The 19,855-nt window shown below is 38.3% G+C and overlaps 1 protein-coding gene across 2 annotated transcripts in view; it reads right to left on the bottom strand.

Annotated features, from left to right (window-relative positions):
- LOC127623698 (kelch-like protein 29) overlaps positions 1-19,855 on the bottom strand; it is a 309,133-nt gene that overhangs the window by 42,754 nt on the left and 246,524 nt on the right. For both annotated transcript variants that reach the window (XM_052098152.1, XM_052098153.1), the window contains one exon: positions 7,049-7,247. In XM_052098152.1, the coding sequence (XP_051954112.1) occupies positions 7,049-7,247 (199 nt within the window). The remainder of the gene's footprint in view (positions 1-7,048; positions 7,248-19,855) is intronic.

Genomic DNA, 19,855 nt, shown 5'->3' with positions numbered 1-19,855 from the left:
TGCATTTCACCATAATTTTTTAGGTGAACTAAAATAAGCCTCTTCGCCCAGTAAGTAGCCTTAAGGTTTGAAAGTTGTGTGTGTGAATTTCAATTAGTGCTCACGTGCGCTGCACTTGCCCTCGACCTGTTCTTCAAATTTGCTTCAGTAATGTCCACGGGCATCTATTGAAATACTGCGCTTTATAAAAGACAGAGACTAATTAGAATGGACTGGACCCAGCACTAAGGCTGAGACTTGGAAACCAACAAAGCTTGCCCTCCAGTCATAATTCAGCTAAATCAATTAAACAAATGCAAACGTACTGCAAAACTTCGCCCTTGTGTTCTCACCTTCAGCTGCTGGTTTGGAGATAAAGGCAGTTTAGAGAAATGAGTGAGTAAAAGTGGTTTGTGGTCTGTAAAGCATGTGGTAAGTGTCAAATCAGCAAAATTCAATACCTCTGACTCTTTCCATTACACGGTAGAAGCCGATTGAATGTTTCGCTCAACGAAGTGGTGACCTCAATAAAAAGTGTTGAAGCTTTGTGAATGGTTGCCAAAGGAAGGATGGATTTTGCAATGGATCTAATTAGTCCACAGTGTATAAGTGTGCACAAGTAGAGCAATCTAGAAACAGACAAAATGGTACAAGAGAACTAGAGACAGCGAGACGCTGATGCAACTCAATGAGATCTCACCACAATACAATTTGTGCTTGTAAACAAGTATTGTATGAGACATCACTAAGCTTACTATTGGCAGGGTAAACTACACAAGGTTTTTTTTTTAAAATGGGGTCAGCAATGGGGCCTGTGAAAGATTTCAGAGACAGAATAAATAAATTCACCTCTTACACTCTGCAGTGTTGTTGGGCTGCCACCTGATACTTTTCACACTCAAATTTAAAAGCTCTCTGTTCACACATACAGTGGACTAATTTAATAAAAATGGTCTGATTTTACAGATAACTCCCTACATTTTAATAAATAATTGCAATAAAATGTAGGTGGTGCTCTAACACATTTTAGCGCTCACCCATAGACAACAAGTCTTTTTTTAAGTGCTAAGAGCTTCCACACTGTTATGGTGAATATCTTAACTTCTTAGTTGTCTAGAAGCCCAATAAAGCCTACCCAGTGTCATTGGAAATCAGAGAATCCCAGCTTTACAATGATGTGCAGCATTTTATCTTCAATAGATGATAATAATCAAAATAATAATAATATGTAACTAATTTTAAAGCTAACAACCCAAGGTAACATTTGATATGAAGTTTGAGGCCTTATTTTGTTATTTTATGTAACTAAATGCAAAAGTTCATGGGGTTCTGTAAAAAGTTTAGATTCTCAGCTTTCGAATAATTCCACATATGCTAACATATGCATCCAGGGACTTCAGTATTTTAAGTGATAAAATGGCTTGCCATATAGCACCTCCCAAACAGAAATTGACATGATTGGTCCTTGTAATCAAATAATTATTTCTTCTACATTCTATAGCAAAAGCAGACAATTCAGACAATATATACATACAGTATGTATACATTGCATCAATGTATTCACATAATATGCACTCTGCGGGTACATGCTATCACACATAATCATCAAGAATTAGTGCATTAACTTGAAAGCAATTTGCAATGTCATTTTTTATGTGTACAAACATCTGATAAACGTCTAAGAAAAAAGATACTGTGCCCAAGTCAGTATCAAAATCAGTAAAGCCCAACCTCAAGTATCTATGGAATGCGGGTCCCTACATATGGCTCGAGTCCCCCTTTCAATGCAAGTCAATTCAAATTTCACTTGTTTCATCGTCTGCCAAACTAAAATCACACATCTGACCACTTAGAAAAGTAATAGCATACCTCTCTTCAACAAGTTGCACTATTTGAGGGATCATTCATGTTTGTAGCACAAACAGTGTGGGACATGTTACACACTGACACTTTGGGTTGTAGTTGAGCAACACTAATAGCGATGCTTGCCTTTGTAACCACCACTTTAACATTTAATAACACTTTAAGCATCAATTTCTCATGTTTACACTCTTAAAAAAGGGCCAGAATATAAGATTTCTCTTAAAATGATATTTATATTCCCTTTATATTATAATATTATCATATTATGTTCAGGGCCAGAGTTAAGCAGAATAACGTCACCTTTCTGTAAATCATTCCACGTCCCTCATCATTCTTAATTACAAACATGCTCTACCCTCGAGAACAACCGCTAATCAGCTACAAGTGTGGGCAAATAAATACTAGATTAACAAATCCTTTGTTATTTGATGATAATTTAAGCTATAAGTATGGTGGCAGCCCTCACTGCCTGCACGCACAAACATGGACTGCTAAGAGAGCCTGTCGTGAGCTTAATTAGGACGGATTGCCTGTCTATATGAGTTACTGGGTATGAGCCAGGTGTGCTGTCACCCTGATTTTCCCGGAGGATTTAGATGTGACAGGAGGAGAGTGCACAGGTGCCCTGGTGAGCCCCCCTGCTGCTGCCAGTCTATAGACAGATGGCACTTACCTGAGACTCTGAGAGTGTACACTGCATGCTTCTCTGCGTGCGCATGCTAACAAACATGAAGTGTTAATTGCTGATAAAAAAAAACAACAGCTTAAACCAGCCTAAGACAGTTTGCTGTTCTTAGCTGGTTTAAAGGAATGTTCTGGGTTCAATACAGCATTTGTAGCATAATGTTGGTAAGTGACTTGTTCATGTCTTGTGGACTGGCCCCATTCACTTCCATTGTAAGTACCTCAAGGTCAAAGTATACTTCGCAGGGAGGGCTGGATGGGCAGCGGGTGAGAGCGGCCCGCAACGGTCGACCAAAAGAAACCTTAAAAAGGACCGTGGGCCCAAGGGGTGATGAAAAACGACCAAGGCCCCCCAAGGAGAGGGCCCAAGAGTTTCTTTGCACTGGGGTCCGCAAGATCCAAGTTAAGCCACTGATATTTCGGTTTACCATGTGCCACTCGAAAACCCTCTTTCCTACCGGAAAAATATGGCCTTGGTAACAAATTATATATAAAAAAATATACTGCCCTCTTAAAAATCATCAATATAGTTATCAACTTTTCATTTGAATCTTGTAGTGTAGATAACTACTTTATCAAAAGAGTGCCTTGTGTTTAGCTTAACCAAAGTCCCTTTCAAGGCAAGTCAGTTCAATTGGTGGGTAATGTGTCATGGATGACGTCACAGTTCCTCTCTGTCTTTTCATCCATGAGAGACTTATCAGCCAAGTTCAGGTGGGGAATGAGTGTGTCCACTCACAAACAAGCACACACAATCTGTGTCACTCAAAAGAAGCCAATTACACTTTGCGTTCCAAACGTCTTTAACTTCTACCCTATTTTTTTTTTTTTGTTCTCTCTCTGTCTCTCTGAAGGAATAAACAAGTTCAGTTTTCTTCATAAACGAGTCCTGCAGGTGACAGGCCCTCATGCAGTGTTTCATAACCCTGTTCAGATGGCCTGCCAGATGGTAAAGCCAGTGAAGTGTTCACTTAAGAGTTTTGTAAACAGCCAAACAATCAAACACTTCATAAAAAAATGCTGAGGAGACAACTCCATCCTTCATAAGCAAATAAGAGTCACAGATGTAAAAAAAAAAACGAAAAAATACTGCAGTGGCACCATGATGCAGTGATAAAATCAGATACTGAATAGCTTATATTAGGATAGGGCGGTATGTTTATACCAGTCAACCAGTAGAGTATTTTACTATGCAGTTTATGTAAAATCTGTAACCGTTATGTATTTATAATCCTTTATATTGCAAGGCTATGCTATAAATATGCTTTATGCTATTTTCACATGAGAGCAAGACACATGGAGTCAAGTGAAAATACATCATTATTATTATGGGCTGTTCTTAGGCACAACATGATGTAGTTTAGTTGTTTATGGTTGCTAAGCAACAATGGATTTATATAGAATGTGTCCATCGAATTTGTAAAAATAAGTTTGTCTGCTTGTCTATCGATATTTCATAAAAACAAACAGATTTTATCTTTGTTTTCTTTTTTAAATGAAGGTCTCTGGCTGGGAAACTTTGTTTTAGCCTTGTCCTATCCAAGTATCATTGGTAGATACAAACTGGTAACGGTGTGAAAAGTGTTTTAACATTCTAGAAATCCAAAGTGGTAAAAGTGCCACCCATATATACATAAGATGGTACTTAATGATTATCATATTATATTGCTTAACATGGTGTTTACATGCAACTTCAATGTACTTCAAGGAAAACCCCAGTGCTATCATGGTACATGTCCAAAATTATGGTAGAAACATGGTACGCTTTGGTACTTTTTTGTAAGTGGATAAAGGTGTATATGTGTTATCAACCTTTATTCTTGTTAAGCTAAAAAAAACACAAGTATGTTCCTGTGTGGGTTTATATCTCATGTAAACAAATGTGCAAGCAGCAATTTAGGTACAATCGCTGTGAGAAAACTCTTGTTTGTTTACTAGCTATCGTACCATAGAAACAAATCTCACTCAAGATTGTAACGTGACGTTTGTTTACCAATTACTTTAAATCTTCCAGGCAGAAAATAAGTTCTGCAGAGTGACACAACATTCATGCACAGCTCGTAATACCGTTCAGACAATAATTAAACCTTGCTTTATTGAAAAGACCCTCCAAGCACTGGCTGCAGAGTAGGAAAATTCTCAGAGCCCAGGAGAAATTTGTTCCTCTGCCGAGGCTACTTATTTCCATAAATATCTAATTTCATTGTAAAAAAAAATCAAGCTGAGAGCATGGAAACCGTGCCTCGTATTTACAAAGCATTTAGAGATGTTTATTACAGGGAAATTTGGCCATTTCTGGAATCGATGGGAATCAAGAAGGCAGTGTGGCATTTTGGAACGGCAACATTCTGTTCCGCTTGAATAAAAATCTCTCCACTCACTAAAACTCAATATAAGCTTTCTCCTAAAACTTTTATTAGAGTTAAAAAAATTATCATTTTGAATGTTGAAAAATTGTCCTGGTTGTGTTTTTCCCCCACAATTATGCGGACTGAGGCTTTCAAGCTTCAAAAATGACATAAAAGCACCATAAAAGAATCGTAAATGTGATCCAAACGACTCGTGTGCTATAATCCAAGTATTTGTGTGAGGAACAGACCGAAATGTAATCTTTATCCACTGACAATCTTTCCCTACAGTGGGCTGTTACAGTACTATGAGATCACTGAATCAGCGAGTTAAACTATAAAATAGGGATGTAATTTTGGTTATTTTGTCTACTCGAGTACTCAGACTAATTACTCGAGTACTCATCAAGTACTCAAGGGGAAATTACATGTTCATAACTGTATATATAATAACATGTCTGACAAACATCTATGGCAACTGCATTACGTCTTGTTGTTCCAGTGTATCGTCTATTCATTATTATAGGCCGTTATAAAATAGTATGCTACAAAATGTACAAAAGGTTGCATAATCAAAATATAATGCATCATATTGTATCATTATGTGAAGATTTGCTGCACAACTCTGAAAGAATGTGCACAACGCATGTCTGTCTGTTCTTCCTTCAGGTTAACGTAGTAATCTTAATCTTTTGAAGATGCTGCATTGTGTTCCATTTAACTGTGCTCTGTCTAGCTGTTTGAAACACTCGCAGGCACTGCCACACGTGCTGTGTGTGTGTGTGTGTGTGTGTGTGTGTGTGTGTGTGTGTGTGTGTGTCCAAATGCTCACTCTTGTGAGGAAAGCAGCGAATGCTCTGTATTGTTTTTGCTGTGATTCATGAAGTGTTCCATTCAACTCGGAGAGTCTGAATTTCAACCTTTCAACTGAGGAAAGTGCAACGGAATGACACTTTATATCAGATATCTAACTTGGAAACTCAAGCAGAAATCTTCATTCATTTCATCGAGATGCAGGTGTGTGTTACGTCACGTACGGCAGGGAGGTTTAGTCAATGACAACCATTCGCTTTTATTAAATAATATCCATTAATGAGTCAAAGTTCTTACATTAAATGATAATAGCACGTTTAGCAAACGTTATACAGAGACAGGCTTTCAAAACACGGTTAATTACACTCTCTTTGTTTTGATTATTATAACGATTGCATTACAATCACTGCTGCCATGTCTGAGTACTCGTGCCCATCCCTACTATAAAACCGGAAACGGATCAGTTTTCCATTGAAAAGATTTGTTCGCAAAGTGGACATCTCTACTTCAACTCATGAACTTGCATAATTGTGCCAAGGAGAGATAAAGTGGATGCTTTTCAGCAAATTATGACCTAAATTTCAATCTGTTCCTCATCGAAAGCTATCAACTGTCTTCAGATGACTTGGAATATAGCATATCTTCCAAAAGAGCATATGGGGTTGGAACAACATGAGAGTGAGGAAATGATGACAGATATCCATTTAAGGCCAGAATAAATATGATATGGTAATTGTGAGGTAAGTGTTTGTGTGTGTGTGTGTGTGTGTGTGTGATATAGTTTTTGAGAGAAGGGTCTCAGTCTACTGGAGGGGGGCTTCATTTCTGATACTGCAGTGAGCAGAGATCAATAAAGCTCAGGGGCAAGAGTAAGAGAAAGCTCCACAGTATATCAAGATTAAATAAATGTACAGCTCACTCATGGGCTCACGCCTAGCAGAGGGAATCATGGGGGCTGGAACGGTGCAGGGAGAGTGAGAGTGATTCAAACCGCTGCATGTGTACAGCCTTAATGAGCCATAAATTAGTTTGGTCGCATTTTTACAGCAACCTGAGATTGACTTTAGACACAGTCAGAATAGCCACATAGAAACTGAGATCTACGGCAAAGAGAATAACCAAACTGACTCTGAACTTGCATTTACTGATTCAAAAAAGCCTTGTCCCAAGATATGGCTCAGGTCCCTACTTCAATGTAAGTCAACAGACTTTGACTTCAAATCTGTCAATCTTGATTAGACGATTCATTGTGTGCCATCACCAATGGAGAAAAACACTGTTTGGCTGCAAGCACATGTTTATACAATTAGTGAAAGACCAATGAGAACTCGATCTGAAATGGCTAAAATCCTGATTTTTACCTGCAGAGAGTCTCGGCCGCGTCCTGGGTGTTTGCATCTCCTGCCGTGCGTGAGGTAGCATGTGGTATCGTTTGGCCTCGTTCACTAGGTCTCGACAAGCCTCTGACGATTTAATCAGCTCCTCATTGTCCACCACGTTCAGCAGGTAACTGGGGTGGATGAATGGAAGTCTAACAACAGCCAGCAACTCTGATATGTGCTGAGAGAGAGAGAGAGAGAGAGAGAGAGAGAGAGAGAGAGAGATGGGAAAAAGAAGGAGAGAGAGAGAGCGGTTGCTTAAAAATGTATTTTTAAGGTTGCTTATTACAAGTTAACATGAATGACAAATGCTAACACATGGAACAATTATTTCATGAAAGGGATAGTTCACCCGAAATTTTTTTTTATCTCATTATTAACTCACCCTCATGATATCCCAGGTGTGTATGATTTAATTTCTTCACCAGAACACATTTTAAGGAAAATGGAAAATGTCTTAGCTCAGTAGGTCCTTAAAATGCAAGTGAATGGAGATATTTCTTTTGAAGCTCCATTACATTAATATGTGATATGATCGCTTTTGGTGTGTAAAAAAAGATATTACTGGTATTACAATATTTAAGTACTTTTTAACTATAATCCAACATGAGGGTAAGCTTCACAAGAGGGTGGAGTCCAAGCGGTCTCTCTTGTGATGTATTCATGTTGCCATGGTACAGACGTAGTCTCACATTCTCCACTCGGTCGAGACATCCAGGATGAGCACACAAACGCACCATTGTGAGTAAAGAAACATATCAATACAGAACTAAATCAAAACCAACCAAGCTACTGTACAGCATTCCTCCATCTCACTTGTAAACAGCTGCTCTTCCAACTGTGACGCACATGCATCAGTTCTAGCGTGTTTCAAATGCCAGTGTGATTACGACACACATGCATACCGCTGCAGAACAGAAGCATGATTTAGAGTAAAAAAGTACTTAAATATGTATCTTTTTCACACCAAAAGTGATCTTGCGATTTAGAAGTTATTCATTTAACCACTGGTGTACTGTGGAACATATTTAATCTGACGGTTTGTGATTTTTTGAGCTTGCATTTTAAGGACCTTCTGAGCTAAGATATTTTTGCATTTTACTTCAAATGTGTTCTGGTGAAGAAATTAAGTCATACACACCTGGGATATCATGAGGGTGAGTAATAATAAGATAATTTTTATTTTTGGGTGAACTATCCCTTTAAAGTGCCTAGTTAAACACAAAAGTTTTGACATGTCAGGTAATATTTTAGTAAAAAAGTAATTATACCATTTCAAATCATAATAATATAGGTCCAACTTACATTAAAGACATTTGCTTTAAACTATTTTGAATTAAATAGTATTACTGAAATGTTAAAACACTTTTCACACCGTTACCAGTTTGTATCTACCAATGATACTTGGATAGGACAAGGCTAAAACAAAGTTTCCCAGCCAGAGACCTTCATTTAAAAAAGAAAACAAAGATAAAATCTGTTTGTTTTTATGAAATATCGATAGACAAGCAGACAAACTTATTTTTACAAATTCGATGGACACATTCTATATAAATCCATTGTTGCTTAGCAACCATAAACAACTAAACTACATCATGTTGTGCCTAAGAACAGCCCATAATAATAATGATGTATTTTCACTTGACTCCATGTGTCTTGCTCTCATGTGAAAATAGCATAAAGCATATTTATAGCAATGATATTTTTTATTTTTATTCAGTGGGTAAAAAAAATGTATTTTTAAAGTGACATATTGTAATGATTAAAGCTAATATTACAAAATGGATAGATTGTGGATGGGGGTAATTTAGAGCTTTAGTCGAGCCTCTTCCTCAAGCCCCTTCTTTATGGATAGTAAAGCCACATAAGTTTACCCTTTTTCACTCAAAGATTAAATGGGCAGTACAACTATTACTGAAATGTAATACGTTGTGTTGCTTGGCAAACTATATTACTTGGTGGAAGCCTTGTTTATTGCGATAATTATTTTAACTGTTCTATTGAACAATAGAGTCTTTTGTCAAATTTTTATTGCCACCGTTTTATTAAAGCAGGCCACTCGAATTCTCACATTTTGATTTCCTTGATAACTCACAGACAACTAAAGATCTACGTCCTTTGTTTTGGTACAAGAAACATATACAGTATATATGCTGACATCAATTTACAATACAAAATGTACATAGAGAAAAACTGGAATAACAGTATAAAGTTTTAAGATACATTGTTGGAGATTTTAATTAATTTTAATTAAAGATACCATTGATGTTGGCACATATTTTATATATGTTTCTTATACCGAAAGATGGTGGGTAGATTTGTAGCAGTCTTTGAGATATGAAGGAACATTTTAAGAAATGTTACAATTGCCCCATGCATGATTTCAGTCTAAGCCTCCAATCTGCCAATCAATCCATGTGGCATTATTGATTGTGTGTGTGTGTGTGTGTGTGTGTGTGTGTGTGTGTGTGTGTATGTGCACTGGGCATCTCTTTTTAGAGGTGTTAGGGGTTGCTATGGTAAAGGCTGTCTGTGGCCAGATTGCTTGTATGCTCAGTCATCCTCAATGGGGCTTTTGCTCACGTCAACATTAAATGCTGTAAACACAAGTTGACAGGGACAGCAGCCAACCCGACCCCTTCACCTCTATGCTCACAATGCATTACATAAACATTCCATAGAAAAACAAGGGCTGTTTGAACACCTGCGCTTTTGTTGTCTCACACAGAGTGAGACATTTACTGTATAAAAAAAGGCCAGGATTTACCTGAACTGACCTTATAAAGTTGCTCTCACTCACGACTATTTTTTAAAATCAACTATAATGGCAATTGTAACACATTTTACTTTTGTAATGCAAAGTATTTAAAAATGACACAACATACTTAAGATATAAATGTAAGGGATGACTTGATTTTTACTATAAAGAAATCGATTGGATTGTGAAAAGTGGGCATTACAAACCAGAATGAAACTAGATAACTGAAAAAAGTTACTTTCACTATTGTCAGTTTTAATGTTCATATTACTACAAAAAATTCAAGCAACCAAGGGAACTTTAACTGGAAAAAGAAAAAGTGTCTTGTCAGCTTTAATCTATTTGCTTTGGGAAAACATTAATATTTTTTGTTTGGTTACCTAAAACTGGGCAAGAGATTACTAGTTCCCAGCATGCTTTGCATGGGAAATGACAGGGTGATTAAATGTTTTTGACATATCAGAGGTCATTGTACTCAACTAGCATTGTTTCAGAATGTTACATTTCTTCCTTAATAGAAAAAGCCTTTTAAACCAGGCTTTTGAAATGGCTTGTTTAGAATTTGTGGAACTTGTGACGTCACAAGGACCAAATACATCTGCATAATGACCGCCTCTTCAGCAAGACTTCAACGCCTATTTTTCATCACTGCACCCTTGTCCCCGCCCACTGGTGCTCACAGTCAGTCACACAGGTGAAGAGGAGAGAGATGGGCCTGTCATGGGAGATTCATCTACAGCAAAGGGAACTTACACATGACACCTTCATGTGTCTATCTGGATTGAAATGTTTTTATACACTAGATGAACAGTTTTGACCATTATCACGTATCTTGTGCCTCTTTAGGGCAGTGGTGGCTCAGCGGTTAAGGCTCTGGGTTACTGATCAGAGGGTCAGTGGTTCAAGCCCCAACACCACCAAGACACCACTGTTGGGCCCTTGAGCAAGACCCTTGAACCTATCTGCTCCAGGGGCGCTGTATCATGGCTGTCCCTGCACTCTGACCCCAGCTTAGCTTAGCTTAGCTTAGCTGGGATATGTGAAAAATAAATAATTTCACCATGTATATGCAGAAATGTATGTATAATGTGTGACAATTGATCAATTAAATTAAATTTAAATAGACGTTAATTATGTCAAGTTATAACTCAGGAGACCTCAATTCTATTTCATTCAGCTTTGTTGTATTTTGTGGTTTTGAAGGCATCCTAGACCTTTTTTTGCACCCATCTGTGCTTTATTTAATTGTTGGTCTTTTGTAAACATGCACTATATGGATGTCTTTGATCGTTTTGATGCATTTCTGGCGATGTGAGCCACGTTTGAAAAGTGGTACAAGCACAACTTTTAAAAACACGTCTCATTCTGCTGCTGCCACTGTCTGGGAGAAACACATGCAGTTTTGTGTGTAAAAAACACGGAAGACATGAGATGTTACTCCTTTGAAGACCAGCGTCTCCGCTTTGGCCTGTTGAAGCACCCAGCATCACCTTGGATTGTATGACGTTTGCGTAAAAAAAGAAAGAGTATGTCATGACCCCTTAAAAATTAAGTGTTATATAATCATTGTGCAAGATGAATATAAGAGGGTATTTGTTCGAGTTTAACGTTTTGATATGTTGAGATTTAGAAAAAAATTGTTGTAGTTCTCAGGGATACCATCAATGTGAAGAGAGGAGCTTGACCCTCGGTTGAGGACCAATACATTTTGAGTATTCTACATATCGTTTTATCTATTGAGCAATTGCATATATATATATATATACACACACACACACACACACACACACACACACACACACACACACACATATATATATATATATATTAGCATCTTATAACTTGTAGCCTACGTTTTGCAAAGTCGTCGTTGTAGTCCTTAACATAGACTATGGCTTGAAAATGACAAAGGTCTTTTTTTGTTTTTTTAATATTCAAAAGGTTTATATATCGGCTATATCATCACATTTCTATTCTTACCTTGGAAAGAACAACATAACAAATAAAAATAGACCATGACAGAAATTTTTGGATAATTATTATTTGTTGCGCAACTTCTGCTTACAACTGTAGCCTAAAACAATGACTAAATAGCTATTTGGCTATTGGTTATCATTCCACATGACCACAATGACATCAGACGAAGAGGAAAGTTCTTTCAGGGGTGAAGCAAGTTATTATGTTTTAATGAAATATTATGAAGAAATACTTCATCTTAGGAATAACATACACTGATGAATCATGCACAATAAGACCAGTAAAATGAAAGTAAATAGGGTCAATTTTGATTTACTTTTAAAGTTTGGATTTAAAGTTATATTGTAAAACCCAACATAAAGAAAATCTCCTGATGTCCTTTAAACATCTCCCCTAAAGAACAAGAGATTGTTTAGCAAGCATGTTCTCCAAACAATAGAAGGTAAGAGGCCAGACTCAAGCAAATGGCCCAAAACAGATTTTGGACATTTCTGCCAGCTCTCAGCATGGCCTCAATTCTTTGCCTTATACTTGGTTCAACCATCCCGAATGTGTCCCAGATAAACATTTTGGTGTACTTCACCACATTCCTTTAGGAATAGTTCATCCCAAAATGAACAGCCTGTCATTATTTATTCACCCTCATGAAGTTCCAAACACAAAGGAGATTTTTGAAGAATCTTCACACATATTGTATAACATGTTATGACAATTTATAGTTACCACTGGCTGTCAAGCTCCAAAATAAAAAAAGCAACATAAAAGTAGTCCATATGACTCATGCTGTATATTCCAAGCTTTCTATAGTCATACAACAGCATTTTGTGAGGAACAAACAAAAATGTAAGTCGTCATTCACACTCAAATCAAATGATATTATTCATGCGACTCAGTATGCAGCTCTCAAATCAAATATGGTGCCTTCAGTATGGCGTAGGTTGGATGTAAATAACATCAAATGTCATTGGTTCTTTACATGTCTCATGACCAAACATAATGACATTACAACTGTGCTGTACCATAGGTGCCGAATTTGACTTGAGAGCTGCATACTGAGTTGCATTAATAAACTGATTTGAGGGTAAATAATGACTTTGTCTGTTCCTCACACAAGCTCACAAAACTTGAATGACTTTAAACAACTTGGAATATTCAATATAGAGACACTTAGACAACTTTTATGGTTATTTTGTGACTTTCTTAAAGCGAGGCAGACTGGTCACTATGTGCTTCCATTATATGGCACACAGGGTGTCGGAAATTATTGTAAATGTATTATTTTGTGTTCCACTAAAAAAATAACAGCATCTGGAATTTTAATTTTGGAAATTAGGGTAAATAATGACCGAAATAATGACAGAATTTAAATGTTGGGGTAAACTATTCCTTAAAACACCCTGCCTTTAAAATGTTTTATGTGCACCTTTTGCAAAAAAGCATCAACATAATAATAATAATATTTAATGATGCACTGATACAAAATTTGTGTGTCGATTCCGATATCCATTTAATAAAAAAAAAAAACATCTGCCGATACCGATTGTTTGGTGGTTCTGCTTTATTATGCTACCTTGTTTCAATTTACTAAAAAGTAATAAATGTCGACCGATTTTGCCAATACGGGTAACTGCCAATATGGCTAACTAAGGTAGTGGAAAATGCTGACAACCGATTAATCAGCCGAAGGTATTTAAAATCTATTTATAGAATTTTTTTAATTAATACTTCAGCACTGGCCACTGATGAACATGGAGGAATACAAAAAAAAAAAAAAATAACAGTTATTATATTTTTAAATAAACTGTCAGCAACCATCAGCACCAACTAAGTGGTAAAACAGATATATCGGTCTACCTCTATTAAGTACACAACTTCAAAAGAGATTTCGAACTCCCCACAAACTCCCCACATTAACCCACATTGACATTCGTAACGCACATTTAACGTTTGTTCCACCTCATAAAATTATAGCAGTAAAAAGTTTACAAATTGAAACTCTCCTGTTATTATCACCCAATTTAAAAGGTTTTTAGCATTCTGAAGCTTTCACATGACTGAGCCGTTGAATTAGCCATGCCCCCATATTCCAAAACCACACCCTCTAATATCATTTTGAGACCAAATCTGAGCAAAAGTGCAGCATTGTTTTTTCCTGTGGCTTTCAAATTCACCAGTGGCACATTAGCGCCCTAAACTGACAAACACTATGACTCATAGACTCAATGATCCGTTTCAAATACAACACTATAAAAATTAGCAAAATGACTGACAAGTGAAAAGACTCAATGTCCGTGGAGTCTACAGCTGTCACAGAGACCGGTGAGACATCTCTGGACACTTATTTCTTCATTATCTTTAAGTTGGAACATTGTTTACATACTTTTCCATGAAACAAATAACTTACAACACCATTAATGAAACATCGGCTGATGTCCAATAGCATAGATAATTGCTTTTATCGGCTGATACTGACGATTAGCCGATACATCCATAAGTCACTAATAATATCAATTGTTATTCCAATCGCATATCAGTGAAAATTTCTTTTAACTATGATGAGATCAGGAATTATGGACAGCAGCACTGATCCCAGTGAGAATGTAATCTAGAATAATGTCACAGCAGACGGACGCTCCCCCGATGCCCCCTTCTGTTGCAGGACGCCTGCCAGAGCATGGCTTTAGCCAACCCCGCCAAACCGCTTTAGACTGGTTAGAAAAAATAATCACGAGCTCCCGGCATGACCCAGCCACAGGGACCAGACAAGGGGAAGGATTTTAGATCTGGCTCATAAATCTGAACAACTAAATTCACTGCTGGTGCTCGTACGCTACTGTCTTGCACCGGGCGATTAAACGATAGTGATAAAATATGCAATCCTCCAGCTGGAGAGAAAGCATGCTGCAAGAGCACAGATTTCACCCCGAAGGAAGATAGATGCAACAGAGGCAAGAAATCACGAACTTAGATTAAACTAACATGAAAAATTTACTGTGATTCACATTGTAATGTAGACAGTGTTTTAAAGGGGGCATCCATTTCTAACTTCCCAATAAAGTCCAATTGTAGTGTTAGGTTTCTTGCATCAAATACAGTTGTAATTTATTTTTGCATGAGCATTTTTCACTCTCCCTCTGTCACATTGAATCCAGCTATTTTTGCCCTGTACTTTTGAAACAACTATATATATATATATATATATATATATATATATATATATATATATATATATATGCATGTTCTGTTTGCAAATTCAGTGCATACTGTATCTATCTATCTATCTATCTATCTATCTATCTATCTATCTATCTATCTATCTATCTATCTCTTTAAATAGCTTCACTGTAGTTAGCAACTTTTTGTTAGTAGCTTTTAGTGGAGCTAACTACATTTTTAAAAGAGTAGCTTGATTGTAGTTTAACTACTTTAAGTTATGAGTAGCATCTTCACTTTCTGTGCAATGTAGTTCTACAGTAGCTACATCTGTTTAATGCGGAAAGCCCTCAGGAACACTCAGATTTGTTTTAGGGTAGTTTAACTCAGAGCAGATTATCACAGCTGTATTGGTCTGTTTCACCCTCTGTGACCTCAAACCCAATACACAATGGTAAAAAAAGCTCACCCATCACATGCGGTTTTGTGAATTACTCAGCCGTAAACAACACGGGGCGACTCACACACATGCTCACTCATGCTAAGGGCATTAGCTGCAAATAGATGCTCCTTCCTCACACATTCAAACGTTGTCTCACTTTTTTTTCACCAAATCTTTACTTCAGCCAATGGTGTGAATTTGGGGTGGGGCTAGCTGTTTGTCTGACCAATGAGAGATGTGAAGTGTGTTTCCAAAATCATTATTTTTGCAGTTGTTTGCTAATGCTAATGGAACAGCAATTACACAGTCAGTATAATTTAGAGTAAAATCGCTTTAGATGATCCTGAACCCATTTGCCTCATTTATTTATATTCATGTATCCCACTGCACCTTGCGCTTAAACTCCTTCCAATGCTCGGCTCAATTTGTCAATGAGCTTAAAGACGCCGATCTCCTTCGCACATTAAATCAATGCTAAAGGGATCTGACATCTTCTGCTTAAGCTGCTTGCTTCTGTTCTGCTTGACTTCATCAGGAGGGCGTGTCAGGGTCGTATTCACAAATGGGCGCCAATTTGCACACCTCAGGCTCACTATGCAGTCGGCACAGTCCAAATCCTCTCTCAGCCATCTCGTACATCTATTTGTCTTAGTGCTCAGGCATGCAGTTACCACATTTCTTCTCTCTTGTCCAGGACTCCCCAGGGAAAAGGGGTCCTTCTATTCCTGTGATGTAATTGTGAGGTGCATACATATCTGTGTATTTAAGTTAAAGCACATTAAGGCAATTAAGTTTAATATTGGATGTGACTTTATAATGATAATGTTTGTAAGCAATTTGATCACACTAACAGCTAAACACGAATGCTAACATGTATAATGTTTATGTCTTGTGACTATACTTTTTGTAACAATGCGTATTTTAACATCTATGTAATGGCCCCATTCACTTCCATTGTAAACACATTACTGTAACTACATTGTTTGCCTTATTTGTTATTATTTTTTTTTTTAAAGAACAAGGGACTAGTCAATATCACTTTCTTGTGGTAATCAACATAATGCCACAAATGCTGTTGACTGAGGTGTTTAATAATTAACTTGATTACCTGCACCTTAAAGGATATTTCGCCCAAAAATGAAAATTATGTCATTTACTCACCCTCATGACCCTCAAAAACCCCTCTTTTTTTTTTTTTTAATTGGAAGCACTTAAAGGCTAATGCATGTGCTGTATTCATTCAATATGCAAGATGTATTGGATTACTAGTGAGACATACTGTAACATGGTATCTCACCTTTCTGTCCCAGACGAAAGTGCACACAATACTTACACACCTCACCGCCCATATTAAATCTGTATATGCGACATCAGCTTAGAACTGAACACATCCAAGCACACAACACACAGTGATGCACGCTGACTAATCAAGGCTAATCAGGCTGAGAGCATGCTGCGCTAGAATGACAGTGTCTAGGTGTGAGCCTACTGGGAGCCGCATGGTGATGAGAAACGTGCATCAAGTATTTTCCATTTCCTGCTGTGTGATGGGTAACAGGAAGCATCATCCAGGTGCCTATGGCGATGTTCCAAAACTCTAGTGAGCTGCCTCCTTTCCTAAAGGGTAGGGTATACTGTATTTTGCTTTTGGTTGTCTCGTTCCTTCTGGCGCACAATCGTGCGCTTAACCTTTCTAAGTATATGCTTTTGACCGCAAGCTCGGTGCATGCACGCTATGACTGTTTTGTGACACTCTTGTAGCACAGTCAAAGGCAGGCACATATGCTGACTGTCCGTGTGACTAGAGAAACTAGGCTGCATGCGGACAGTCCAAATGAAACATGTGTCACACACACTGTGTGCAAACGTACTGGCAGGCCAAAAACCGAAGTATACTTTGGCCTCAATGACTAAACAGGCAGCTGCCTTCTAAGAGGCATCTGACATCATGTTTTTGCATCCATTGGCGCTGGTTTTCATAGTTTTTATTTCAAGTTAACATACACTAGATAGAAGCCTTTGACAGGTTTGCCATGTCACAATGTTTTTTCAGCATCTCGTGCAGGAGCACCATGTTTTTTAGATGCTGTGTCAGGATAAAACTCTCGAGACACCTGCATTTCATACCATTCATGCGCTGCATCTAACTTTTTTCCGCACAATGATGCGTTCAGTATGAATGGCAATAAGGGGTTGTTCACACAAGACACATTATTGCATCCAAAAAATTACATTAAATTAAATTACATCCGCACACATCTCGAGACATGTTTTTTTGAAAGGCAGATGCTTTTTGCACCCATATATAACATACAGTATGGTTATCACTGCAGTGTGTTTATTGTGTTTATTTAGAGTCCCATAAACACAGTACATTAACCTCTAGCCTTTAACCTTAACCTTACCTTAGAACAAATAACCTTTTTCACCATGGTATTTTTTGTAAAAGTACAGTAACCATAAAAAAAAAACATGGTTACTAAATTATCTATAATAAAAATTATATTACTGTACTAACACTATGTTTAATTGCATTAACTATAGTTTCTGACAGAAAACAAGGTTACCACAATATTATATTGTAATACAGTGATGTAATCTACACAAAAGTGATGCAGAGCCACAAAAGCGAATGACAGACCCGCCTCTGGATCAAATACTTCTTTGCACTCCTCACATTCACGGTGGCCAAATCACTGCGATGAAATCAACATTTATATTCATTTTTATCTATTATTTTTAAGTAGTATTAAAGGAAATATTAAGAGTGGAAACAGGAAATCAGATGGGGAAAATTGGGGATAAAACATGGATTTGAACCGCGGTCGCTAGGACAACAGTACACATTCACACACCGTCTTTATACCCCATGCCACTGAAGTGACATCTGTTGTTTAGTTTGTCGTATATTTCTGTGGTTCCATCAGACTATTGGGGTGCAATCAGCTGCACTGTGTGACAGATGCTATTTACACCGGGGTGCAAAAGTTTGCGCTCTATACCATATTGTTGGGTTCAAGTCCACCTTAGTCGTGTCAAGTCTGAGTCTTTAAACAATCGAGTCCGAGTTGAGTCCGATTCCAAAAGAGGCCGAGTCGGACTGAAGACCGAGTCCTTAATAGGCCGAGTCCAAATTAATCTGTTCATGAATCTGAATTAAAATTGTAACCGTAAAACCAACATCAATATCTGCTGAACAGACTTCAAAGTATTTTCAGAATCATGAAAACATATGCTTTAGGTGTATGAAGACAAAACTATCCTTCAACACAATACTAATTGCGTTCTGTTGACAGATCTTTTTCCCCTCCACTCAAACATAGACTAAATAAAGTGAAAGCTGTGTTAGTCATTACAACCAAGGTTATGTTTCTAATTTATTTGAGTTTTTATTTCTACTTCATGTTCAATTTGTCAATTCGCTGTAATTTCGTTTTTTTTAAATGATCCTTATCTAAAGAAACGTTTGGTTACGTATGTAACCTCCGTTCCCCTAGGGAGGGCACGACACGTTGTGTCGGAGAAGTGACACTAGGGGTCTCTCTTGAGCGCCGATATTCACCTCTGATCTATTGAAAAGGGCCAATGGGAGTTGGCAGTCAGTATTTGCATACCCCGCCCCCGGACATACGGGTATTTAAGCGGGGCAAATACGGGAGTTCATTCAGGATTTTTCTGAGGAGCCGGAAATGGTCCGGCCACAACAGTGGCTCGGTTCAGCGACATGGCGGAGGAAAGACACAACGTGTCATTCCCTCCCTCGGGGAACGGAGGTTACATACGTAACCAAACGTTGCCCTTCTGTCGCGCTCTCCACGTTGTGTCGGAGAAGCGACACTAGGGGACCCATTCCAATCTTGCCATGCGTTGAACCGTGTACGTGAACCGCCGATACAGAGGCAGGCAGGGATTTCATCCAGTGCCGCGCATCGTCTGTACCTGGCTGCACGTACCCTTCCCCAGTGCCCCATAAGAACATCGGAATCCTTCTAGTTACCCTGGGAGGGGAACAAGGCGATGTTTGCCAACTTGGGAACGGGCCAGCCTGGCTGGGCCTCTTTTCTCTCTATGTTTCTCGCATAGAGCAATCACGGCCGGGGCCCTTACACGCATATAGGGAAGGGGGTCTTACCCAGACCCTGCGGAGACCACACCTGCCCTTTTTCTTGGGGAGAAAAAGTGGTAGACACGTCACACGGCCGTCTTAGGGCTCGTGTGGAAAGTATGGTGCGGTGGTAGATCCAGCCTCGAAGGGGGAGTTGCTACAGCACGGCGACCGAGGCAGCTGTAACTGCCTAAGGGAGACACGGGGTCCGCTCGTAGGGGACAGAACTGTGGAATTACACACAGGGGGAGTCCGAACCGGAGGCCTTCTTATTTTACCTGTGGAGCCCCTATACCAGTACGGGGTGGCCATCAGGGTACCCGCAGTGGCTTGGGTCGGCGAGTTCCTCCGCTG

The sequence above is a fragment of the Xyrauchen texanus genome, chromosome 30 (assembly GCF_025860055.1).
Source record: "Xyrauchen texanus isolate HMW12.3.18 chromosome 30, RBS_HiC_50CHRs, whole genome shotgun sequence".
Taxonomy (NCBI): Eukaryota; Metazoa; Chordata; class Actinopteri; order Cypriniformes; family Catostomidae; genus Xyrauchen; species Xyrauchen texanus.
This window is presented reverse-complemented; position numbering and strand designations above follow the sequence as displayed.